The 27,676-nt window shown below is 40.9% G+C and overlaps 2 protein-coding genes across 2 annotated transcripts in view; one reads left to right on the top strand and one right to left on the bottom strand.

Moving 5' to 3' along the window:
* Positions 1-10,539, top strand: part of psmd2 (proteasome 26S subunit ubiquitin receptor, non-ATPase 2) — a 61,356-nt gene extending 50,817 nt beyond the window's left edge. The window contains exons 19-22 of the mRNA XM_078563941.1: positions 5,685-5,779; positions 6,764-6,890; positions 8,116-8,234; positions 10,117-10,539. Coding sequence (XP_078420067.1) covers positions 5,685-5,779; positions 6,764-6,890; positions 8,116-8,234; positions 10,117-10,299 — 524 coding nt within the window. The 3' untranslated portion in view covers positions 10,300-10,539. The remainder of the gene's footprint in view (positions 1-5,684; positions 5,780-6,763; positions 6,891-8,115; positions 8,235-10,116) is intronic.
* The window catches only part of ece2b (endothelin converting enzyme 2b), a 281,119-nt gene that overhangs the window by 240,404 nt on the left and 13,039 nt on the right, over positions 1-27,676 (bottom strand). The gene's annotated exons all lie outside the window — the stretch shown is intronic.

Below are 27,676 nucleotides of genomic sequence, written 5' to 3'. Positions count from 1 at the left end.
TTAAGCAAAACTCTAATTCTATCCCATAGTTATCAATGTTCTTAAAATTATTTAGATACTAGTTATTTAAATTCCTAATACTTGGCAACACATTATTCTGTATACTTCGAATTTTTCATTCAGCCAGGGCACACTAAGCTAAACTCAGTTTACCAATGTAAAGTCAAGAAACAATAACTTTTTAAGACACTAAGTACAGTACTGGTGACATGACTCCAAAATATCTACTTTGTAAAGCATATAAGCTGTTTTTCTTGGACATTCGTTTGTTTCCCTATTAACAATTTAGACCATAGCTCTGTAGTGTTATATACGTTAAATTTCATTTCTTGGGATTTTCTTAAAAGAGAAATATTTCATTTCTTTATTCCTTGATATCTAAATGCCTTCTGAATTCTGCTTCATATGATCTGCCTTTTTGATCATTCCATGACCTTGAGTGGGATGCAACTCCTTGGCACTGGCTCCTATTTAAATAAAAAATTTATGTTTAAATAGTGCCTTTCACAACCTCGGGATGTCCCAAATCTCTTTGCAGCCAATAATGTACTTTCGATGTGTGATAATGTAGGAAATGTAGCAGTCAATTTGCATACAGCAAGTTCCCACAAATGGCAACATAATAATGCCCTCTTAAATGCCCTCTGAGCAAGGGCAATTAGGGATGAGCAATAAAAGCTGGCTAGCCAGCGACACCCACATCCCATGATTGAATTTTAAAATGACCCGATCAGTTTTTTTTGACCGAAGGGCAAATATTGGCCAGGACTCTTGGGATAACTCCCCTGCTCTTTGAAATACCGTCATGCGGTCTTTTCACGCACCTGAGAGGTCAGACAGGGCCTCGGTTTAATATCTTATCTGAAACACAGCGCCTCCAACATTGCAGCGCCCCTTCAGTACTGCACTGTAGTGTCAGCTCTGATTTTTGTGCTCAAGTCAAGGAGTGCAACTCAGGAGACAGTGAGCGTTTGTCGACATTTCGACTGTTTGGATAGGCTGAAAAAGAGGAGGGTGAACCTTGAGCTAGATTTTGATGTACTTTTGATTTAAACCTTCAAATGTTCTCTCCCTTTATGCCATTTGACAGAGGCTGAAGATTTGAATGTCATGGATTAAACTGTGTCTGGGCAGAACATCTCTGCGAGTCCTTGGAACTATTTCATGTCAAACTGCATAAAGCCTTTATTTTTTTCTATTCCTTGAGAAATTTCTCCCTGTGATATACATAAGCCTCAACTTTGAGCACTTGTTCCTGGGTTTCCTTATGGTTAGGGCAAGTGATTCAATATGACATGCCGTTCTGTGATAAATGCAGTGGATTACTACACTTAGCTCAGTTTGCTTAAAATTAAGATAGCCTCTGAAGCAATGGAAATATCAGGAAAGCCAAACAATGACAAATTACTTGTCCTACTTGTCACTAACACACAAATCATGTTGTGATCTATAGCAAAAGTAAGCATCTGTGCTGGCCAAAAGGAAGCAATGTAAGCAATCCTCAGGGTATGTAATTTCTTCCCCTGAAGCAGCATTCCATCGTTGCCAATAGTTCTCTAGTACCTTGACTTAAGCAATCATTATTCATATGATAAAGCTACTTGCTGGTAGCCTGATCTTGTCTTCAATAAAGCTTGAAGTTGCGCATGCAGGCCATTTTATTTCATTATTTCCCTACTCCAAGCTAATTGTAGTGTGTCAAAATCACCTATTTGAAATCAGCTAATTTTGCACAGACCAAAGTAAAATCATTTTGTTGTGTATAATTGAGAATCACACCAAGCGGTGATTTAGCAACTGTTATTTTTATATTGATGCCATAAACAAACTTACTGTCGTATTTGGAAATTTCTGACTAGAATAAATTTAGCTTTGTAGTAAATACTTGGGCACAGTTCTTCTGTTTAGTTGCATCGGCGGAGAAGAAATCAGTTAATGTTTCGAGCCTTCATGGCCCTTCGGCAGAACTGAAGCATAGTTAGAAGAAGGGAGAAATATAAATTGGTTTAAGGTGGGGTGGGGGGGCGGGCGGGGGAGAGAGAGACATTGAGGGTGTGGTGTTTGTGGAGATGAGCAGATAATCAAAAGATGTCACAGACAAAAGGGTCAAAGAGGTGTTTTGTCTGAGAAAAGTGCTAATTAAGAATGGAGGACAGGATATTCAAAGTACAGCTCTAGTGGGGGTGGGGTGGAAAGGCTAACAAGGTTTTAGTTTTAGATTTAAAAATAATGGAAATAGGTGGGGAAAGAAGAATCTATATAAATTATTGAAAAAAAAGCGGGGGGGGGGTGGGGGTGAAGAAACGGGGTGAGGATGGAGGGAGGGGGAGTTTAAGATCTAAAGTTGTTGAATTCAATATTCAGCCCGGAAGGCTGTAAAGTGCCTAGTCGGAAGATGAGGTGCTGTTCCTCCAGTTTGCGTTGGGCTTCACTGGAACAATGCAGCAAGCCAAGGACAGACATGTGGGCAAGAGAACAGGGTGGAGTGTTAAAATGGCAAGCGACAGGGAGGTTTGGGTCTTTCTTGCGGACAGACCGCAGGTGTTCCGCAAAACGGTCGCCCAGTTTGCGTTTGGTCTCTCCAATGTAGAGGAGACCGCATTGGGAGCAACGAATGCAGTAGACTAAGTTAGGGGAAATGCAAGTGAAATGCTGCTTCACTTGAAAGGAGTGTTTGGGCCCTTGGACGGTGAGGAGAGAGGAAGTGAAGGGGCAGGTGTTGCATCTTCTGCATGGGCATGGGGAGGTGCCATAAGTGGGGGTTGAGGAGTAGGGGGTGATGGAGGAGTGGACCAGGGTGTCCCGGAGGGAACGATCCCTACGGAATGCCGTCAGGGGGGGTGAAGGGAAGATGTGTTTGGTGGTGGCATCATGCTGGAGTTGGCGGAAATGGCGGAGGATGATCCTTTGAATGCGGAGGCTGGTGGGGTGATAAGTGAGGACAAGGGGGACTTTATCATGTTTCTGGGAAGGAGGAGAAGGCGTGAGGGAGGATGCGCGGGATATGGGCCGGACACGGTTGAGGGCCCTGTCAACGACCGTGGATAGAAAACCTCGGTTAAGGAAGAAGGAGGACATGTCAGAGGAGCTGTTTTTGAAGGTAGCGTCATCAGAACATCTGTCGCATCTGTTCTGATGACGCTACCTTCAAAAACAGCTCCTCTGACATGTCCTCCTTCTTCCTTAACCGAGGTTTTCCATCCACGGTCGTTGACAGGGCCCTCAACCGTGTCCGGCCCATATCCCGCGCATCCTCCCTCACGCCTTCTCCTCCTTCCCAGAAACATGATAGGGTCCCCCTTGTCCTCACTTATCACCCCACCAGCCTCCGCATTCAAAGGATCATCCTCCGCCATTTCCGCCAACTCCAGCATGATGCCACCACCAAACACATCTTCCCTTCACCCCCCCTGACGGCATTCCGTAGGGATCGTTCCCTCCGGGACACCCTGGTCCACTCCTCCATCACCCCCTACTCCTCGACCCCCACTTATGGCACCTCCCCATGCCCACGCAGAAGATGCAACACCTGCCCCTTCACTTCCTCTCTCCTCACCGTCCAAGGGCCCAAACACTCCTTTCAAGTGAAGCAGCATTTCACTTGCATTTCCCCTAACTTAGTCTATTGCATTCGTTGCTCCTAATGCGGTCTCCTCTACATTGGAGAGACCAAACGCAAACTGGGCGACCGTTTTGCGGAACACCTGCGGTCTGTCTGCAAGAAAGACCCAAACCTCCCTGTCGCTTGCCATTTTAACACTCCATCCTGTTCTCTTGCCCACATGTCTGTCCTTGGCTTGCTGCATTGTTCCAGTGAAGCCCAACGCAAACTGGAGGAACAGCACCTCATCTTCCGACTAGGCACTTTACAGCCTTCCGGGCTGAATATTGAATTCATCAACTTCAGATCTTAAACTCCCCATCCCCACCCCGTTTCTTCACCCCCCCCCCCCCCCCCCCCCCCGCTTTTTTTTCAATAATTTATATAGATTCTTCTTTCCCCACCTATTTCCATTATTTTTAAATCTAAAACTAAAACCTTGTTAGCCTTTCCACCCCACCCCCACTAGAGCTGTACTTTGAATATCCTGTCCTCCATTCTTAATTAGCACTTTTCTCAGACAAAACACCTCTTTGACCCTTTTGTCTGTGACATCTTTTGATTATCTGCTCATCTCCACAATCACCACACCCTCAATGTCTCTCTCTACCCCCCCCACCCCCCCGCCCCCCCACCCCACCTTAAACCAATTTATATTTCTCCCTTCTTCTAACTATGCTTCAGTTCTGCCGAAGAGCCATGAAGGCTCGAAACGTTAACTGATTTCTTCTCCGCCGATGCTGCCAGACCTGCTGAGTTTTTCCAGGTAATTCTGTTTTTGTTTTGGATTTCCAGCATCCGCAGTAGCTTTTAGCTTTTTGTTTTTATCTTCTGTTTAGTTGTTCTATTGTTGCCCAATTGTGTATACCAAGGGAACAGCCACCTGTTATGGAATTCATTGACAATAGCTCTCTAGAATAAAGGTGGGGCACCTGTTAAAAGTAACACATTGCAAAGCATAAAGTGAAAAAATAATTAAATATGCAAGTTACATACATACTGATGGGAGTAAAATTTGTCACATACCTTAATGCATTGGAATAGATTTAGTACATATTTTAATTAAAGTGAGACCGCTGTAAAAGAATAATTTTCTTTATTTTTATTGTTATTCATTTATATGTCATTTTTTTAATGAACAAGCAATGTACCCAAAATGAATATCCCTATGGACACTGAAGTGAAATTGAATTAAATTTTCAGTTTGGCTCAGTTGAACTCTTGTATCTGAATCAGATGGTTGCATGCTCAATTCCCACTACGGAGTTGGGTACACAATCTAGGTGGCACTTGATTGTGGGACTGAATTGTCAAAAGTGCAATTTTCAGGTGAGGCTTTAAAATGAGGCTCCAACTGTTTAAGTGAATATAAAATATCTCATGGCACTATTCAAGGAGCAGTAAATTGTGACAGTATCCTTGCCAACATTCCTCCTTGAACCAGCATCACTGGAACCAAATCCTCGACGTCAATCATAGCGGAGTTAATAGACACTCACCTCTAAGTCACAAGGTTGTGGGTTTAAGTTTCACTCCAGGACTTGAGCACATCAATTTAGGCTAACACTCTAGTGCAGTACGGAGGGAGGGCTGCACCGTCAGATAAGACATTAAACTGAGGCCTTGACTGCCCTTTCAGGTCGACATTAAAAAAAATCCCATGACACTATTTCGAAGATGAGCAGGGGAAGTTAGCCCAGTGTCCTAGCCAAGATTTATCCCTCAATCGTCATCACAATAAAAAGGTTATCCAGTCATTATCACATTGCTGTGTGCAAATTATTTGCTGCATTTCCTACATTACAGCAATGACTGCACTTCAAAAGTTCTTCATTGGCAGTAAAGCGCTTTGAGGCATCCAATGGTTGCTGAAGGCACTAAATAAATACAAGTCTTTCTTTCAAGTTATCAGCTTATTTATTCGTTGGCTGTTTGTCAAACCTTGTATGCAAATTGACTGCATTTTCTAAATAAGTAATTGCAGTTCAAAAGTAATTCACTGTGGGATGTTGTGAAGGTGCTATACAATGCTGTATAAACACAAGCTCTTAATTCTCAAATTAATAAATCCTTCTATTTACAGGTACTAACAATGCCAGGTTGGCAGCCATGCTGCGACAATTAGCACAGTACCATGCCAAAGATCCAAATAACCTTTTCATGGTTAGAATAGCACAGGTGGGTGGACAGTTCTAACGAAACGTAATTCTGAATTACTGATGTATCATTTAAGATGATGTATGAAGATTTGTCTAACTTGGAATGTAAATCAGCTGATTCTTAGTTCAAGAGAACCTGTACTTTTTAACCTCTTCATCAATCTTGAGATCTATTTATTGTTTTAAATGTTAGTGCCCCTCAACCTAGTTGGTGCCACCCTGTAATTTATTTGCAGATCAAGTAGGCAGGTTCAAAATTGGGTCCGTCATATTGGTATAGTCTGCACTTTATGGGAATAAAGATATAAATAAGATCAAATCATAGCTCTTGCTGGAAGTGCATTCTTGTGAATGTCATACGGAAGGGAGGCGGTTTGGAGCTCAGCTTTGAAACTACTTGTGGTCAAACGCTCATTGATAAGGCTCATGAGATTAATAGCCTTTTGATCAAGGTGCAGCAGGGGTCTAGCACCAATGAAATTGTACACCAGCAAAAAAAACTTTCCTCCAGGAAGAGATAAATTGCCTGGGCAATTGAAAAAGCTACTTTTTGTACTATTGTGGATTAAATTTTTCAAATGGTTAATGGTAACACAATTAACTACAAAATTAATTCCCCAATGATTGATGTGCCATAATTGGTAAATGTGTGATTTTCTCACTATATGGTGGGTTAATTGTTTGAATTCAGGAACGATGAGCATGTTTATTTCCATTTGTAATAGTTTCTTCCATTCTTATTTGAAACACTAGATGGAGTAGCTTGATTCACTGGAAGGGAAAGTGCCGGTGGCCATCTTGTCTCATGGCAAGCCAACACAGCACTTGGCAGCTGTTTGTGGACCTGCTTTAGGGACTGTTTTAAAAAAAAAATCAAGACGTGAATAATCCTGGTTTCACTAAAGATGAAATTGAGTTAATTGACAATATTGTACTATCTCATTCGAAATCAAAAGCAAAATCATGAACTTAGAATATAAATTTGCTTTATTTCTCTAATTAGGGTTTGACTCACCTTGGAAAGGGAACACTCACTTTGTGTCCATACCACAGTGACAGACAACTAATGAGCCAAGTAGCAGTGGCTGGTCTTCTCACTGTACTGGTCTCTTTTCTTGATGTGAAGAACAGTAAGTTTTGTTCAGTTTAATTTACAGAACTTTGTGATGCATGGTTGATTGCATTAGTACTAACATATTAATGGCTGACATGTATTGAAAGTATTTTTAAAAATATGTTTTTAGTATGTGTTTACAAAAAGAAATTCAAGCTTTGTAATTGAAATTAGGGTTATATGTTAACACTTCTTGGCAACTTTTTAAAATTTTCTCACCTCTTCCCTTTTGGAACCTGGTTTAAATTGAAATTCAGAAAATTCCATCAGTGCAGGAGATGAAGCCAAATAATGTAAACCCACTGAGTATTTTTTGGTCCCTGTCAAGCCTGATATACGAGGTATGACATGATTGGCGTCACCATTAAGTAGTAATGCACTTTTTTAGAGAATAACTTTTATTGACACATCACAATCACCTAATGCACGTTTGTGTGAGCATCACTTCCAGTTCTCAATAATATTCTCTCAGCATTTTTCTTTGCTATGGACAAAGAATTAACTTTTAACGTCTTAATTTTTTTAGGTTTTTCTTGACTTTTCAGGTTTCTGATGAAAGGTTAGCTTCTTTCTCTCCCTGTGGTGGTGGTCTGACTTACTGAGTGTTTCCAGCACTTTGTTTTTATTTGATGTCTTCTGAATATTTTGTCTTTTATTATGTTCTTCCATCTTTTAACTATTTGTATCAAGTTTGGCAAGAAGTGAACAAGCTGGATTGAAAATTGTGCTGTATAAGTGGCCCCATGGCTTTTATATATAATCAAGTGCATTTGTCATCTGCTTTATTTCAATATGATATTACAATGCAGCACAATTATTATTTAAAAAGGACCTTTAAAAACAGTAATCACATCTAGCATGGGTAAATTCTAACCACCAAACAGCTTGAACATTAACACCTAATGAAGAAAACAGTTAACATTTCAGTTCAGTGACATTATGTCAGAACTTTCATCAGTTCTTCAGATGCTGCTGACCTGCTGAGTATTTCCAGTATTTTCTGCTTTAAGTTATTTATTTAACAGGGCAGTCATCATTGAAAAAGAAAAAGACATTTGTGTATGGAGATTTTATTAGTTATTCATTTAAGTGGGCTTGACTAACTCAAACTTGTGGTAGTGGGAAGATAGAAAAATTTAATCTGTACAAAGTTGGAAAATGTAGAAAATTAAAATAATTATACTTGTGGCATTAATGATTAATGTGCAATGGTGTCTAAAAATGAATTGTTTTATTTACAGTAATTCTTGGGAAGTCTCATTATATTCTTTATGGGCTTGTTGCTGCAATGCAGCCTCGAATGCTAGTTACGTTTGATGAAGAGCTCCAACCATTGCCAGTGTCAGTTCGTGTTGGCCAGGTATGAAACAGCATGATACCGTGTTGAATTAGTTAAAGCAGTGAACTTTATACAAAAACAAAAATACCTGGAAAAACTCAGCAGGTCTGACACCATCTGCGGAGAGGAACACAGTTAATGCTTCGAGTCCTTATGACTCTTCATCAGAACTAAGTAAAAATAGAAATGAGGTGGAATATAAGTTGGTTGAAAGGGGGGTAGGACAGGTGAAGCTGGATAGAGGGCCAGTGATAGGTGGAGGCAAAGAAGAGATTGCTAAAGATGTTATCGACAAAAGGACAAAGGGGTGTTGACGGTGTGACATTAGCTGAGGAATGTGCTAATATTGACATTCAGGGTAGAAAGCGGGACAAGCAAGGTACAGATAGCCCTAGTGGGGGTGGGGTGGGGGGGAAGGGATAGAAATAGGCTAAACGGTAGAGATAAAACAATGGATGGAAATACATTTGAAAATAATGGAAATAGGTGGCCATTATTTTTAAGTGTATTTCTATCCATTGTTTTATTTTAACCTTTTAACCTATTTCGATCCCTTCCCCCCACCCCACCCCTGTTGGGCTATCTGTCACTTGCTCGTCCTGCTTTCTACCCTGAATGTCATCATTAGCACATTCCTCAGCTAATATCATCACCGTCAATACCCCTTTGTCCTTTTGTCTATGACATCTTTAGCAATCTCTTCTTTGGCTCCACCTATCACTGGCCCTCTATCCAGCTCTACCTGTCCAACCCCCCCTCAACCAGCTTATATTCCACCTCATTTCTATTTTTCCTTAGTTCTGATGAAGAGTCATACGGACTCGAAGCGTTAACTGTATTACTCTCCGCAGATGCTGTCAGACCTGCTGAGTTTTTCCAGGTATTTTTGTTATTGCTTCAAATTTCCAGCACCCGCAGTATTTTGCTTTTAACTTTATTTTATAATCATCTTCAAAAAGGCAAACTTCAGAATCCCTGCTGCCAAAATGCTTAGTTTTCTTATGAAAGGTCTGAAAGTCTATGCAAAATATAAATGCTATAATAAGGCAGTACTGAGTTGGCTGCATTCACAAGAATCTGATGCAATGTATTGGTCCAGTCTTAGAATAGTAGGGGTGTGATTTCACATCCTCAATTCCCTAGTGAGTTTCTGACTACATCTGTGTCCATCTGGGGAAATTAGACAGCTAGTTACCTGCTCAATACCTCAAAGGGAAGGTGAAAAAATTCAAAAATGGACAATTTCAGAATTCCAAGTCGTAAATATTTAATACTACAGAACTTGTGGAATCAAGCATAGCAGTACCAATCTCTGCCAATAAAACGTGTTTAAAGGTTGAAAAGTTTAGAAAAACTATAATTCCAAGAAAAGGAATTTTAAAAATGCACCTATTTTGTTGTTGGTAGAGCTTGTGTGTGCAAGACAAGTTTTGAGTTATAGATTTAGGCACAATTTAAGCACTTACATTAATATTTAATATAATTGTTTTTAAGTCAAACTGCTTTTCTTCCTACACTTCCTCCTTTCTTCATTTAATATCTTCATACTTTGTATAGATCTATTGGCTGTGCCATATTGTAATAAGATTCAGATTTACTTCCACAGTTTCTCACAGCAGGCTCAAAGTCCTGGGCTGATGTCAGTGGGAAATGTTGAGTTGAAGATAGACTATCTGTTTCCTTTTCCTGCACCTTCTCTGGGTGAAGGGGAAACTTGTAAAATCTTAGGGCTCACCTGATGCTATTCCCCCACGTCACCAAAATGCTTCTGCCAGTAGCATTGGTAGAAGCATTTTTGTTGGTGGCTTTACTGATTTCTTAACTAGAGAATCTGTAGGACTGGTAATCTAAAGTGGGATTGAATAGTTGGAAAGATCTATTGACTCATCTTGTTTTGTTTCAGGCTGTGGATGTTGTAGGCCAAGCTGGCAAGCCCAAGACCATCACAGGATTCCAGACACATACTACACCTGTGCTATTAGCACATGGCGAAAGAGCTGAATTGGCAACCGAAGAGTACATGCCTCTAACCCCAATCCTGGAGGGGTTTGTCATTTTACGCAAAAATCCCAATTATAGTGTGTAGCTTGTGGTTAATACTTGGTGCTTTGTACATGGAGTTTCTTTTAGAGAATAGTCACCATCCATGCCCAAAAGGTGATGCTGGTACTTTGGTAAAACAGGATCACCAGTCTACTCTTGAACCGGTTTTAATTATTGGTTCAGAACTTCTATATTTTATATTACTTTGCCGCATGATGGATGTACTTCATTAAATTTTGTTATAATGCTACAAATCTAAATAAAGTTATTTCTTGTCCACCAATGAGGGTTTGTAATGTTAGTCTTTTACAGTAATTGTTTGTGTTTATATTCCAAATTAAAATAGTGTATTACTAATATATTGGATGTGGTTTGTGAAATAGCCATTTTAAACATTATTCATTACTGGTTTGCCTATTAAATTCATTATCAAAAGGATAGGACCTGAGAACAGGAGTAGGGCATTTAGCTCCAAGCCTGTCTGTCATTCATTGCAATCGTGGCTGCTCTGCAACCTAACTGCCATTGCCCCCATATCCCTTAATACCTTTGGTTAACAAAAATCTACCCATCTCAGATTTAAAATTAGCAGTTAATCTAGTATGAGTTGCTGTTTGCAAAAGAGAATTCTAAACTTTTGCCACCCTTGTGTGTAGAAATGTTTCCTAACTTTGTTCCTAAAAGATGGCTCTAACTTCTTAACTATGCCCCTAGTCCTAGATTCCCCAGCCAGCAGCAATAATTTCTATCTTATCTATCCTATCTGTTCCCCTTAATACCTTGAAAATGTGATCAAAACCCCCATTAATCTTTTGAATTCATATGTGTACAACCTAGTTTGTGTAGTCACCTTGTAATTTAACCCTTGGAGTCCAGGTATCATTCTGGTAAAGCTATGTTACACTGCCTCCGATGCCAATGTATCCTTCCAAAGTTATGGTTTCCGGATTTGCACCCAGTTCTTGCGTGAAGAATAGTCACTTGCGAGAGATACAGAGGGGCTGCCAGCCCTTGGGATGTAGTTCAGCATAATATGCTATTTTCAAAGACAAGAACGGAAAATTAATAAAGTAAGCTATTAATTTTCTATATCTAATAAAATCTCAGCCTAATATTCTCAATACTATTTCAAATTGTTAATTCCAAACTGTTGATTAGCTACACAAAGAAAATACAGCTTTAATAACAGCTGTGAGCTTTGCTTAAGTAATCAACTTTGTTCAATTATTTTAATCCAAATTAAGTGATTTTGAATTGTTTTAATCTATCTGATTTAAGTATATTTTTTGAAGATGCATTCAGGTCAGTTTGAGCACATAGTAAATTCTGCACATATCATGTTCGATCCACTTTGTTGCTACATGATCATTCCAGTTTGTGAAAGCTACATTCTTGGTGTGTGATTATTAATCTTGCCACACAGATACAGGACATAAAAATTGTCCAAAGCAGGTTTAATTTTGTATTAAAAGTGAAGTAATGCCTAGTTCAGGAACTAAAGATTCATAATTCTACCTTCTGATTCCAGAGAAACTAAATTCCTCTTCTGGAAAGTACTATTTGCCCATAAGTGCTAAGACGAATAAAACTCTTGGCAGAAAATTAAGGCTGGGTCTTAATGATGTAAGGAATCTTTTAACAACAAAATTTATATTCATGTAATGCCACTCAAAGTCTCCAGCTCAGTAAGGATGCAAGTAAAGCTATGGAGTTTCATTCCTGCAGGTTATTCCCAGAGTTTTTAAAACAAAATATTATTTTTTCTTTGCTCTCTCGCGCTCTTCTCTCCGCCGTCCCCCCCCCAACTAATCCAATTCAAATATAATTCATCCTATTTTCTTGGCCATCATTCCTTTGTTTCTCTATCCTTTTAATTGGTTAAGGAGATGGAGCGTTGTTCCTGTCGTACATCAAAGCTCACCACACCTTTAACAGCTCAAATTTCTGAATAATGCTCAATGCTTTGTTCTAGTGAATTTTAGGCAAATCAGGGACTTCACATTAAAACACAAAATCTGAATTCTCATGTCACAGGCAGCAGCAGTGGATTAAAGGATAGTGATGGTGCTCCAAAACTTATAGATGATGGCTGATTTTCTTGTTTTCAAAGATACTGCTCTGGAAGTATTGTTCATAATGTAAATGTATGGATTAAGAATGACTTGTTTCTTTCACTGGTCATGTGGAATCCACCAAATATAAGTTGCACTTCACATATTTAATATACTAAGGGAATGCGCAAAGGATGATCAGCTGAATATGAAATATTGGTTCTCAATTTTATTAATCAATCTCAGCCAGCTGCTCCTAACATGCTGCCCTTCACCCATCTTTGTGAGAAACAAACTATTGTGTTTCATGGAAACTACGATTTTATCAGGCTGTCTTGCCATATTACCTTGACTTTTAGCTGGGCACCTGTCCACATATCCACCATTAATTCTTTGTATGTAAGTCATAACTGTTTACAGGCTATTCAGCTGCAGGGAGGATTATACTTCCCTGATCCAGTTCCAACCCAGGGTCCACATTTGCTTTGTCCAGTAGGAGTTATTTGGAGTAGAAACCCTGGCTGTTTTTTGCCCCCTTCTCTAGCCCAGCAATGTTGAAGCTAATTATAGCTTATGACTGCTAATGGAAATAGAATTAGTACAGCATAAGCAATCATTCAAACCTGGGACCCTTCTATTCTGCATTACTTAGTATTGGAAGCCTTTACCTATTAATTCATGAGGGGAAACCTACATTTATGTTTATCAACATTTTTCAAACCTTATTCTTGTTTCCTGTCAGTTTCACCTCTTCTGAAATTGCATCACAATCTTTCCAGTGAAAATACAATTTGGATCTGATCCACTTTGTAAGTTACAGCCCCCCGCTTCCTCCCCTCCCCTCCACTGCCCAATTGACAATATATCAAATGTGGCCTTGAGTATGATCTGGCCAAGGTTAAAATAACTTGTTTTGACTTGTGCTCAAATGCCCTTGAGATGCATCCTAGTATTTAATTAGCTATGTCAATAAAAGCGGTACATTGACTGGAAATTTTTAATGGATAATAAATCACACCCAAATTCTTTCTTTTGCTAATTAACAATACATTGGAAAGGGAAATGTGAAATATAAACAGTGCCTTAAAATTATCACAGTTAAACCTATTAGTCCTTAAAGCTCTTCGCTTTCAAATTAATTGGTCCAAATCTCTGTGGATGTTAATCTCTCTCCTATTTGTCAGCCATTTTTCTTTGTGTCAAGACTTTTGAATTCATTGTTCCTATCTGAGTCCAATTTAGCATGGATTATGCACGTTATCCTTCATTTTAACCTTGCATTGGAATGGACAATGACCTTAATGAGCTTGGATAAGCAATGGAAAAACTGGACATTGGTTTGTAATGACAGTAAGAACAAAGACCTCAGTTGGAAAGCAAATATATATATTAGCTAAGAGCAGGTTTGGGACGATGGACATATTCCTTCTCTCCCTCTCCCCACCCCAATTAAATAGGAACTGTCTCAGCCAAACTCTCATTTGAAAAGTAACCATTAGAACAAGGCACCAAAGGGTTTTGCTGCACCTAAGCTATACTCTAATGTGCCATTAGCTTCACGAAAGGAGAGGGGGGAATAAAGATAAATTGCGGGCTATCCATTTTTTCCACAAGAATATTTTTTCACCTATTCCTCTGAAAAGTGCATTGTAAAACAAATTTGATGTTATCCTTCCTCTCCTGAAGATATTGGTTGATTCTTTAAAGCAGTGGCGGGGGGCTGAACCACTGCTGCAAGTTTTTTTCAGGCTTACAGGTAGCTTTCTTAGAATCTTACAACACAATGAGCCTATTGTGCTTGTCAGCTCTCTGAAAAGGTTATGCAATTAATACCTTTCTCTGTTCTTACCCTTTACCCTTTTAATTTTTAAAAATATTTATCTGCTCTTTTAAATACTATTGTGAATTTTGCTTCCACACTCTTTTGATGGGGCCTTCCCTGTCTTCACAAGCCTCTGCTTTCTATCCTCCAATAACACATATTCCAGAAGAAAAACTCTCTGACATTTTATGTTTTGGTACACAGAATTTGAGAAGAAAACGCTGTTTTATTATAAAATAGATGAATTGCTAGTGTATTGTAAAGCTAGAAAATAGTAGTGGATTCTCAATAGATTAAGCCAGTTTCTTCAACTTGCAGAGCAAATAGGGCTCCTTTCATTTTTGTCAGCTAGAGACCCGATTTTCATTAAAAGCAGAATCATTCCTAAAAGTCTCCAAACCAATTTACTGGGGAATCCACACAAGTTTCTGTTTCCCTGATGTAGAATGTACACTCTCTAGGACACACCCTACTTACATAAGTACAGAGAATGAAGGAGAAGGTCGGCAACGATCAGGGTTCAGGAACTTCCACAAGTGCACAGGAGTATTGCTGAAGTTTAACCATTTAAAAACCATGCAGTTTATCAGCACAGCACATTGGTAGGAACAAGGTGGAAGAATTGCTATCACATAGTGTGAAATTCTTGGGAAGGGACACTAAGTTTTTTTTTAAAACTGCTGAATATGCTGTAAATACATGGATTCTTTTATTGTCCTACACTCCCTCTGCTGGTACATGGGTATGGTAACCTTAACTGGACAAAATGTACAATGCAATTTTCAATACATTTCATCCCTCCCCTTCCTAGCAAATGAGAGGCATAATGTGGTTCAATGGTTTGTTTCTAAAAGTATAAACAATAAACTTAAGCATAATGTGGACATTCAACTTCACCAGAAACGCGATTACATATTCTAACTTTTCTGTTAATTTAGCAATACACTCATTCATGTACAGTGGGATGAAATCTTTGTTCACCAACTAAAAATAGTTCACTTTGTAGTATAATTTAAGTATGGTGTAAATAATCTTGAGTCGGATATTGTTCAACATCAGGTGTGGTCTCATTTAACTTATGTTCTTGATGTCAGAATCGGACTTTATGCTTACGAATGGTATTTACAGTGCTTTGTTACAGATGGAAAGGGGTTCATTTAAATGGCCTTGATTTCTCCTCTCATCACCTGTCTGTAAATAGAAAGGTGTTTTGGTTTGCTTCCCTGTTTATAAGCGGTGGCTTGTTTCCCAACACCTCAGTTTTGGTGTGATCCAATTTTCTATAAATAACCCCACAGCAAACTCGAGATAGGATGAACTCGGAGGGTTAGTTTATTTGTATGCACTCAAATTGTGGGGGGCGTGGGGGTTGCTACATAGCCCCCTGTGTTCTCATACAATAAAAGAGGGTTAGAGAAAGAAAGAGTTACGTGGCAAAGACCACAGAGAAAATAATTTTTGTTTCATTGGAAACCCAGAGTCCAGAATCAAAGCCCAATGGTGTATTCCATCACAGAGGTCAGCAGGCTGAACTGATGCTGGATAATTTGCTTTTCTGGTAGAGTTGACTTTGACGACAAGATAGGCATGCAGGGATGAATCAGCCTTGTAGGCGATGGCACAGAAGTTCCAGTCAAAACAGTATAGATGGGGCCAGGCATTCAAACCTTGACAGAGTCCATTTTCTGTGTTGCTGCTTGCTTTGCAGCTCCACTGGGCGATATTACTGGTTCGCCCAGCCAGGAGTTCATGCCACATGTCTCCCACCTCTAAACTCTGGCTTTGACAAAGGGTATGTATGCCTTTGTTTTGGTCCCCGATATTGTTAATGTTCCAACCACTTAGTCTTAAAGGGAGGTTGCAGGATCCTTTGTCCCAGTGGATGAATCGGCTCTGGTTGGCCAAGCCTGGCTTATGAAACGTAGATGTCCTTTGTATAGTTTTCTTTGAATTTGGTCTCTGCAGCCCAAGGGGGTTGTTAGGGTCTCCAGAGATAATGAGGTGTCAGTTCCTGCGAAACTGCCATATTAGCTCTTATTGTTCGAGGGCCACAGACAGACATAGCTTCAGCATCTCAGGAACCTGCCAATTTAAATGTATGTTCTGACCTTCAGGGCTAGTCCAACATATAGCACTTAAAAAGAATCACAACTTAACTGTCAGTCAGTGAGTGAAAAGACTAACTGCAGTGTTGTGAATGGAAGAGCAACGAATGTTCCTCCAGGTACAGATCCTGTCCTCTTCCATGCTTGCTGCTCTAACTCCTCCAATCACTCTAGCTGCTCCTCCAGAGACAGAATCTTGGATTGGAGGAGCAGGAGGGAGGGAACCTATGAATTTAGGTCTAGGAGCGGTTATTCTGGCTGGTCTCACTGCTGCCACGTAGGAGACTTTTGGCTGTGCTGTCACCAATTGCTGTTTGACCAGCTGCTGGATAACACGCCCGACCTGTTTGACATCTCCAGGAGGCCGAGGAAAAGAAGCAGAAAAAGAAAAAAAGAGGAGGGAGTGTCACAAAGCCCAGCAAATCCCCACCAGTAACAGCCTCACACCAGCACGGATCTGGCTGCCATCCATGCAGACGGTGCTTGGATTCTTGACTTTTCACAGCGACAGCCTGGATGAGTTTTCAGGATGTCATTTTGAAGGGAGGTGAGAAATGGAGAAAATTTGCAGAAGTTACCAATTAATGGGAGGCTCCAGGTCTGGGTCTGGGTCTGGTGCCCATAAAGGATCCGTCAGTTAATGGAAATGCCTCCGTCTAGCAAACAGCTTCAATTTGAGTGAAAGCCCAGAGGGCAGCTGATCTGGAGAGACTTAAACAGCACCATGAGTTTCTCATCATCTGGGCTCTCGCTGAGTATAGCTGGTATCTTGACAATTGTTATTTGCATTTGGGTACTCAACATCAGTACAAGTTTACATTTCCAAGCCTGATGCTTTTCATACAGTTTGGACACCATCAATTTTTTTGGTTGTGAGGGAGGTTCTTGCAACTGGATCACCAGGCATTTTTGTCCTTTTCCAATAATTTTCAGAACTTTTGGCCTTTGTCCACTCTCACCTGTTGTTCATGTACATGTTGATCATTAGCTTCTCAGGGTCGTCCAGGAAGATGTGTGCATATAGGATGTGCAAAGATGAGTGTATCTGGATGCTTTCCAGTGGTCAAGTGAGGAATCACTCTGTAATTACGAAGAAAGCAATACAACTCTTGCTTCCATGATTTGTTCTCAGCTGTAGCTCTACATATCACTTTTTTGATGGTACACATAAATCTCTCTATTTCTCCATTAACTCTTGGCAGATGGGATATGATTTTTTGATGAGTGAAGCCCAGGTAGTTTGCAAATTTACAGAACTCATCATTGTTGGCCCAACCATGGCTAACAAAAGAAATTAAGGATAGTATTAGATCCAAAGAGGAGTCATATAAAGTTGCTAGAAAAAATAGCAAGCCTGAGGAGTGGGAGCAGTTTAGAATTCAGCAAAGGAGGACCAAGAGATTGATTAAGAGGGAAAAAATAGAGCATAAGAGTAAACTTATGCAAGAGACGTGAAAGCTTCTATAAGTATGTAAAAAGAAAAAGATTAGTGACTAAAGTTCCCTTACAGTCCTAAACAGGAGAATTTATTATAGAGAACAAGGAAATAGCAGAGCAATTAAACAACTACTTTAGTTCTGTCTTCATGGAGAAAGACACAAATAACTTCCCAGAAATGCTAGGGAATTGAGGAGGAGGAATTGAAGGAAAGTGAGTGGTGAGGAGGATGTTAAGAGCCTTCAAGGCGATTTAGACAAGTTGAGTGAGTGGCAAATACATGGCAGATGCAGTATAACGTGGATAAGTGTGAAGTTATCCACTTTGGTAGGAAAAACAGAATGGCAGAGTAATATTTAAATGGTGACAGATTGGGAAATGTTGATGTACAAAGGGACCTGGGTATCCTTGTACGCCAATCAATGAAAGCAAGCACGCAGGTGCAGCAAGCAGCTAAGAAGGCAAATGGTGTGTTGGCCTTCATTGCGAGAGGACTTGAGTACAGGAGCAAGGGTGTCTTCCTGCAGCTGTATAGGGCCTTGGTGAGACCACACCTGGAGTATTGTGTGCAGTTTTAGTGAAGCGAAGGTTCACCAGACTGATTCCTGGGATGGCAGGGTTGTTGTATGAGGAGAGATTGGGCTGACTAGGCCTGTATTCACTGGAGTTTAGAAGAATGAGGGGATCTCTTTGAAACATATAAAATTCTGATAGAGATAGACAGACTGGATGCACAGTTGACGTTTCCTCTTGCTGGGGGGCATCTAGAACAAGATGTCACAATCTCAGGATGCAGAGTAGGCCATATAGGACTGAGGTGAGTAGAAACTTCTTCACTCAGAGGGTGGTGAACCTGTGGAATTCTCCACCACAGAAGGCTGTGGAGGTCGAGTCATTGAATAGATTTCTAGACTCTACAGGGATATGGGGAGAGGGCGGGAGTATGGAGTATGGGATCAGCCATGATCGTTTTGAATGGCAGAGCAGGCTCGAAGGGCTGAATGACCTACTCCTGCTCTTATTTTCTATGTTTGTTGAATGGGGGCCCATTGCCACTTCTCAACATTTGAGAGACTCTAAACAAAGTGAAAATCTGGTCAAGCTTTGGGATGATTGCTTTTGTTGAAGTAGACATAATTATTTCTACGACTGGGAATTTGCTGCAGTCATCAGTGACAACAAGAGGATGTTCAACAGTGTGCAGATTCTGCAAAATCAATGCTAACTTCAATCCATGGTCCTGGAGGTAGTTCAGACATCTTGAGAGGATCACGAAGATTTGACATTGTGGTGGTTGACATGGTAAACTCTGAATAATTTTGTGCTCTACATTTACATCTAACTTTGTGCCGATACGGTCAATTCCTGGGAACATAGGAACAGGAGTAGGTCAGTTGGCCCATCGAGCCTGCTCCGCCATTCAGTTAGATCATGGCTGATCGTGTACTTCAATGCCACTTTCCTGCACAATCTCCATATCCGTTGATGTCATTAGTCTCCAGAAATCTATCAATTTCTGTCTTGAACGTGCTCAATTATTGAGCTTCCACAGTGTTCTAGGGTAGAAAATTCCAGCGATTCACCACCCTCTGAGTGAAGAAATTCCTCCTCATCTCAGTCTTAAATGGCCTGCCCCTTATCCTGAGATTATGTCCCCTGGTTTTAGACTCACCAGCCAGCGGAAACATTTATCTACATCCAGCCTGTCACGCCCTGTAAAAATTTTGTAAGTTTCAATGAGGTCACCCCTTATTCTTCGAAACTGTTGGGAATGCAGACCCAGCCTCCACAATCTCTCCTCATAAAACAATCCTGCCAACCGAGGGGTTAATCTGGTGAACCTCCATTGCACTCCCTCTATGATAAGTATAATCTTCCTTAGATAAGGAGAACAAAACGTGCACAATACTCCAGGTGAGATCTCACCAACGTTCTATATAACTGCAGCAAGACATCCTTACTCCTGTACTCAAATCCTTCTCAATGAAGCCAACATACCATTTGCCTTCCTAATTGCTTGCTGCACCTGCATGCTAGCTTTTAGTGACTCATGAAAAAGGACACCCAGGTCCCTTTGGACACCTGCACTTCCCAACCTCTCACCGTTTTAAAATATATTCTGCCTTCCTGTTTTTTCTACCAAGGTGAATAACTTTACACTTATTCCCATTATATTCCATCTATCATGTTCTAGCCCATTCACTTAGCCTTTCCAAATCCTCTTGAATCCTCCTCACAACTTACATTCCCATCCAGTTTGGTGTCACCAGCAAATTTGGAAATATTACAATTGGTCCCCACATCCAAATCATTTATATAGATTGTGAAAAGCTGTGAACCTAGCACTGATCCTAGTAACAGCCTGCCATCCTGAGAATGATCTGTTTATTCCTACTCTCTGCTTTCTATCCATAAAAGTATATTACCCCTAATCCCATGTGCTCTAATTTTATTTGCCAACCTCCCGTGTAGGACCTTATTGAAAGACTTCTGAAAATCCAAATACAGCACATCCACTGGTTCTCCTTTATCTATGCTACAAGTAACATCCTCAAAAAACTCTAAGTTTGTCAAACATTTTCCTTCCCTAAATCCTTGATGACTCTGCCCGATTTTACCATTCTTTTCTAAATGTCCAGTTATTACATCCTTCAAAATAGATTCTAACATTTTCCCAACTACTGATGTCAAACTAACAGGTCTGTAGTTCTCCATAATAAAAACAGAAAATGCTGGGAAAACACAGCAGGTCTGGCAGCATCTGTGGAGAGAGAAACAGAGTTATTGTTTCGAGTCCATATGACTCTTCTTAACAGCTGCTTTTGCTTTTAATTGACTGCCACTTCTCTTCCAGGAATGCCTACCTTGAAGAAGTACTGCTCTTCTATCCAACAGGATTCCTGTTTGTCTCTTTCACCCTGTTCACCTTCAACACCATTTCCCTCCTGGTGTTTGACAAGGTGTTTACCAAAACTCGCTTTCACAGCCTTATTTCCTTCCTCAGCGACTGTCTCCGTCTCAGACATACCCTACTTGGATTCCAACTGAAGTTCCATCCCTCATGTTTTGAATTCACCCAGGATTACAGGTATCTCCGGGACATACAACGTTCCTCGGACTGATGTTCTCGCCACATCCTGAGATCCACTCTCAGTGCCATGCGCCACCACACTCAACCTCTCTCTCCAGCAGCACCAACTCATCCTATCTCAAAGCTGTCCTTGTCCCCAGTTTCATTTTATTCTTTGTCTCATCTGACGCCTTAACAAGAAACTTTTTCTCTTCCTTTCAGGTGTTAAAGAACGCAAAAAAAGAGCTCTGAAGAATAGTCATACAAACTCAAAACGTTAACTCTGTTTCTCTCTCCACAGATGCTGCCAGACCTGCTGAGTTTTTCCAGCATTTTCTGTTTTTATTTCAGATTTCCAGCATCTGCAGTATTTTGCTTTTATCTGTAGTTCTCCATTCTCCCTTTTCCTCCCTTCTTAAATAGTGAGGTTACATTAACTACTTTTCAGTCCATAGGAACCTTTCCAGAATCTATGGAATTTTGAAAGATAACCACCAATGCATTCACTATCTCTTTAGCCACCTCCTTCAACAGTCTGGGATGAAGCACATCAGGTCCAGGAGATCTATCATTCTTCAACCCAGTTAATTTTTCAAATACTATCTCTTTACTAAAACTAATTTCTTTTAGTTCCTCAGTTTCACAAGTCCCTTGGTCACCTGGTATTTCTGGGAGATTTTCTGTATCTTCTTCCATGAAGACAGATGCAAAGTAACTGTTTAGTTTCTCTGCCATTTCCCTGTTCTCTATAATGAATACTCCTGTCCCCATCCCTAAAGGCTACACATTTGTCCTAGATAATCTTTCCTTTTTCACATACCTAAAGAAGCTTTTACAGTCCACCTTTATGTTCTTCGCTAGTTTGCATTTATATTCTCTTTTCACTTCCTTAATCAGTTTCCTGGTCCTCCTGGGTTCTAAATTGCCCCCAATCCTCAGGCTTACCACTTTTTTGGCACCCTTATAAGCCACTTCCTTTGATCTAATGCAACCTTTAACTTCTTTGGTTGACCACAGTTGATTTATCTTACCCTTTTGGTATTTGTGCCTTAGAGGATATATATGTTGTAGACCGTGTAGTATTTCTTTAAATATAAGCCATTGCCTGTCTACCACCAAATCTTTTACTGTATTTTCCCAATCCACCATAGCCAACTTGCCCCTCACCTTCATAACTTCCTTTCTTCAGATTTAAGACCCTAGTTTCAGAACGAACTATATTGCATTCAAACTTAATGCAAAATTCTATCATATTACGGTCACTATTTCCCAAAGGTTCCTTTACATCAAGGTTATTAATTAGCCCTTTCTCATTACACACTAAATCCAAAATAGCCTGATCCCTAGTTGGCTTCTCAATGTACTGCTCCAGAAACCCATCTCATTCACACTCCAGAAACTCACCCTCTTTAGCATTAGTGCTGATTTGGTTAACCCAGTCTATGTGTAAATTGAAGTTGCCCATTATTACTGTATTACCCACATTACATGCATCTCTAATTTCCTGATTTAGACCGTGTCCACCATAACCATTACAGTTTGGTGGCCTATAAACAACTCCCTTGTTTGCTGTCCCTTGCTTTTTCTACATCTGATTCTACATCTTGAAGTACACCATTTCCCTAAGCAGTTGTTTGGTTTTGACAATTCCCCGGTGACTTTCATGTGTTATATCTGCAACACGTTCTCTCAATGATTGCAGAATGACAACAGTTGCCACATAGCACAGACGTGATTGTAGAGGTGAGCTCATTTCGAACATTGTGAAGATCTTGATGTGTGTGCGCAATTTTGTTTGTACACACTCTCTTGGTTATGTCTTTCCAGTTTCGTGATTCCATAGCTGTCACACATAAATGCAGTGCCTCATCTGGCTTTGTTGCTGCTTTGGTGCTGCATTTACGCTTACGTAGTTATGACATTGTTCGGAAACCTTTCTTCAGGACTAATAGGACTGATTGTCGGCAACAGATGTCACGAAAGAAAGTCCACTGGGTTGAACTTGCCTGGTTGATACACAATATGGAATGCGTATTCTTGTAGTTTGAGTATCCAATTCCTCTATTCAGGAGGGTGGTTTGCTATGTGAATTGTTGAACAAGCTTACTAATGGTCTAAGATCAATTATTACTTCAAACTCACTTCTATACAAATAAAGATGAAAGTGTAAGATACTCCATGTGATTGAGCGCTTCTCTCTCTGATGGCAAAAAATTGTTGCTGTACAAGCATTGGCAATCTGCTTGCCATCGCAATGATGGATTTGTTACCTGTCTTGTCTTTTTGTCAAGACCTGCACCTAAGCCAACCAGGCTTGCGTCCATTACTGGCTGGGTGGTTTTCTCAGCATCGAAAAAGGCATTTGTGCAACTTGCTGACAACAATCCTTTGATCTGGTTTCCAGCCTGTGTGTGAGATTTAGTCCAGCACCACTTGGTGGTCTCTTTTATGAGATCACATAGGGAGAAGATAACTTAGTAAGGTCAGGAATGAAGTGACTACAATATATGATGAACCCTAGCAGACTCTGGACCTCGTGCCCGTTTGTAGGATCCAGGGCATTTACAATCAAACTTTCCATGGATCAAGGATACCCCTCCAACACTGAACACATGACTGAAGAATTCAACTCTGCTTTCATTGAACAAACACTTCTAAGATGATTTAGGCATGCAGTGCACGTAAGCATGTCTTGAGTTCACTTTCAGTGAGACAGTAGATGAGAATGTCAACACTGATGTTCATTTAACATGTCTTCAAGTCCTTGCAGTGCAGACTGAATCACATGCTGAAATACCTCAGCTTCTGAATTGACTCCAAAGTTCAGCCTCTTGTACCAAAGAAATACAATATGAGCGGAGAATGCTGTATGGCACCTTGATTCTTCTGTGAGATTAATTGATGGTAGTTTGCATTGAGGTCAATGCGGGAAGCGGATCAATGTAGATTCTAATCTGGCTCTTGCTTTGTTTCTTGACGACTTGTCTGGGTGAGACCCAAGGGGTAGATTCACCCCAAATTTCTCAATAATGTCAAGGTCAAGTAAATGCTGAAGTTCCTTCTCTGTTGGCTTTCTGGCAGGAAATGATATTTGTCTATGTTGATGCATAGCTGGTGTAAAGGAACTATCATATTTTCCCTGATATTACTGTGGGATGCTTTAAAGCAGGCTTATGTTTATGTGTGTATGTTTCAGTGTGTTTGAATAATTTAAGTAAACCGCAGAAATCTATATGGGGGTGGCCATGTGAGATCTTGAAAGGTGTGCCATATGAAACAGACTTGTGGAAAAGCCTCCAGCCACCCTGGAGAAGTCTGCTGTTCCAGTAACCAAGGTTGTGTTAAAAGCCTTGGAATTCCATTGACAAGTGAGAGGGAGAAAGAAGCTTTGAAATATCTCCCTTATAGGAACAGCGGGTGCTTATGGTAATCTTGCTGGATGTTTTATAGATTAATAATCTATTTTGGGCTGTTGCCTGAAAGGGATGTGTAGTTGGGAGTCTAGTTAAGTTTAAGTCTTGTGGAACTGTTATAAAACGAAATGTAACTATGTACCGGAAATCTTGTGTGTTTAAGTGTTCTTTCCTTTTGTTAATAAATGTTTTCGTTGAATCTTTAAAATCTCTAAAGGTAGTAGTGGACCCGTTACTTCTGACTTCAGCACACAAACCTTCTCGTAATAAACACAAATTGCAAAATCGTTGTGATAGCATGGCCAAGTTTCCCTCTGGGATTTGGTCAGCCTGGCACATACCACTTGCCATATCATAACACTGGGAGCACATTAGGGTCTATGTGGGCTTTACATGTAACACCTTTCAGTTTGCCAGATTGAAGCGGTTAGCATACAATTCAAGAATGCTGTTGGTATGCGTAGGAATCGCATATGTGACTGCAATCATATGCAGTTCTGTTGCTGTATGGAAACTTGTGTGTCACTTTCTCCAGATTTTGACATAGAATGTATCATTTATTCTAATGTCTTTAAATGAAATTGGCATTTCAAAAGTCCTGAGAACTTTCAGTGGTTTGTCACTATTGTAAGGGAAATATTATGTGTTTGTTGAGCATTTTGTCTCCGATGACACTGACAGATGACATATAGCTGCTGCATCTATGAGAGCATCTATGTCCAAGCAGCCAGTGGTCACTGTCACATTCTGGTCTCTGTGTCTGAAAGAGAACACAGAAGTATATTCAGGGTCATCCACTTCTACATTGGCTACATTCTCTCATTATTTTGCTGTACTAAGCATGTGTGGCATCATCCTGGTGGTATTGGTCTTAGTAGTTGATTTTGCTGATGAGTGACAAATGTGAGCAAAATGGTTGAGATTTTCATGGGCTTTACGTTGTTTGTCAGTTACAGGACATTCTGTCCGGTGTGGATAAGCACGGCCACAATGGAAACATTGCTTGGACAACTCACAACTGTTTGCAAGACTGCTGTTGTTGCTTTCCAGGTGGTTTCCTGGTGAACAGTGTTAACTGGAATTGAACTTGGAGTGTGGTAATTACTGTTGGCATCCTCAACTTCAGTAGCTCTGTACTCTGAAAGTGATAGAACTCCAGCAGCCCTGACAGCTTTCTGTCTTTCTTGAGTGCTTTTTGGCATAGCTAACTAGAGAAACAACCTTTGATTATTTGTGTTTTGATTTCTTGTTTGACACTTTTGCCAACATAGGAATACAGATGATGCCTCCAATGCACGTCAAAATGTGGTAGAAACAAAAACAGAAAATGCTGGAAAGACTCAGCAGGTCTAACAGCTTCTGCGGAGAATGTTTCAAGTCCTTATGACTCTTCTTCAGAGCTAAAGAGAAGTAAAAATATAATTAAATTTATACTGGGCAGAATTTTGCCCTCGGATGGCGGGTGGGCAGATAGCCGACCCCCGCCTCCGAAACAGGGCCCACCGCCATTTTGAGTGGGCGGGCCAATTAAGGCCCGCCCAGCAGCCTGCCCGACAGGAAGCGCTATGTGCTCTGCGCTTCCTGTTCTGGGGGGGGAGGGAATCCCCATCTGTCAAAGTGCGCTCTTTTGCGCATGCGCACGAAAGAGCACATTGCTCCCTGAGGCAAAGTCCTGTCTCAGGGAGATTCGTGAGAAGCAAGTAAAGTCTAAAAATAGAAGAATATTAAAATTATTAACATGTCCCCCTCATGTGACAATGTCACACGAGATGGGACATGTTAATAATAAACACTTAAAATCTTTACATTTTTAAAGAACAGACATGAAACTTCATCCTGCCAGTGGATGAAGTTTCATGAATAATCTGGAGCCCGCTGGGGCTCCTGGCCTGCCCACCAGCCTTAAACTGGGACAGGCAGGTCTTTAATTATCTTAATTAGCCTGTTAATGGCCTCAATTGGCCATTGACAGGTCGGTGGATGAACAGCTGATTTCGCTGTCCGCCCACCTTCCTAAAAATTTAAAGGGACCAGGATGACATCGGGGATTCCTCCCGACGTCACCCCGCGTCATTTTCCCCTCAGCGAGCGTGCCCCGCCCCAAATCGCTGAGGGGAAAATCCTGGCCACTCTTTAAAGGGGGTGTAGCAGGTGAAGCTGGATAGAAGGCCAGCGATAGGAGAGATTGCTAGAGATGTCATGGACAAAAGGACAAAGGGGCGTTAATGATAGTGTTATTGGCTAAAGGAGGTGCTGATGGTGGCATTAAGGTCAGAAAGCAGAATGTGATAATAGGACAAGGGTAAGCACTCTGGAAAGAAAAACATGAACAAGTGACAGATGGCCATGCTGGGGGTGGGGTGGGGGGAAGGGGCGGTGGTGGGAAAAAAGATTGAAAATAGAATAAAAGGTGGGGATAAAGCAATGAATAAAAATGAAAATAAATAAAAAATAAAAATAAATGAATAAAAAATAAAAATGAAAAAATACAAGTTAAAAAATGAAAATGAATATTGGGGTGGGGATGGAGGAGAGAGTGCATGATCTGAAGTTGTTGAACTCAATGTTAAGTCCGGAAAGCTGTAAAGTGCCTAATCGGAAGATGAGGTGCTGTTCCTCCAGTTTGTGTTGAGCTTCACTGGAACATTGCAGCAGGCCAAGGATGGGCATGTGGGCATGACAGCAGGGCGGTGTGTTGAAATGGAAAGCAACAGGAAGGTCTGGGTCATGCTTGCGGACAGACCGAAAGTGTTCCGCAAAGCGGTCACCCAGTCTGCGTTTGGTCTCCCCCATGTAGAGGAGACCGCATTGGGAGCAGCAAATGCAGTAGACCAAATTGAAGGAGGTGCAAGTGAAGCGCTGCTTCACCTGAAAGGAGTGTTTGGGCCCTTGTACGGTGAGGATGGAGGAGGTAAGGGGGCAGGTGTTGCACCTTCTGCGATTGCATGGGAAGGTGCCATGGGAGAGGGATGAGGTGTTGGGGGTCATGGAGGAGTGGACCAGGGTGTTCTGGAGGGAATGGTCCCTACGGAATGCCGACATGGGGGGGGTGAAGGGAAGATGTGTTTGGTGGTGGCATCATGCTGGAGTTGGCAGAAATGGCGGAGGATGATCCTTTGAATGTGGAGGCTGGTGGGGTGAAAAGTGAGGACAATGGGGACCCTATCATGGTTCTGGGAAGGAGAGGAAGGTGTTAGGGCAGAGGCATGGGAGATGGGTTGGACACGGTTGAGGGCCCTCAACCATCATGGGTGGGAATCCTTGGTTAAGGAAGAAATGTGGTAGATTGAGCATAGACAGCACCATCTTGACCAGCAATGCAGCAATAGTGCATGATCAACGATCCAGGATCGCATTCCTTTCAAAGAAAAGCTTCTCGAATGATCCGAGATATTTTTTGGTTGGATGGTTATTTTTGCAATCTCAGTATATGTGTACACTGTGCAGGGCTTCCTCTTGCTAATCCCAAACTGGAATGCCTCTTGTGTGACCAACAACAGACTAGAGCCTCAATGTGTTACC

The sequence above is a fragment of the Cetorhinus maximus genome, chromosome 19, assembly GCF_964194155.1.
Source record: "Cetorhinus maximus chromosome 19, sCetMax3.hap1.1, whole genome shotgun sequence".
Taxonomy (NCBI): domain Eukaryota; kingdom Metazoa; phylum Chordata; class Chondrichthyes; order Lamniformes; family Cetorhinidae; genus Cetorhinus; species Cetorhinus maximus.
This window is presented reverse-complemented; position numbering and strand designations above follow the sequence as displayed.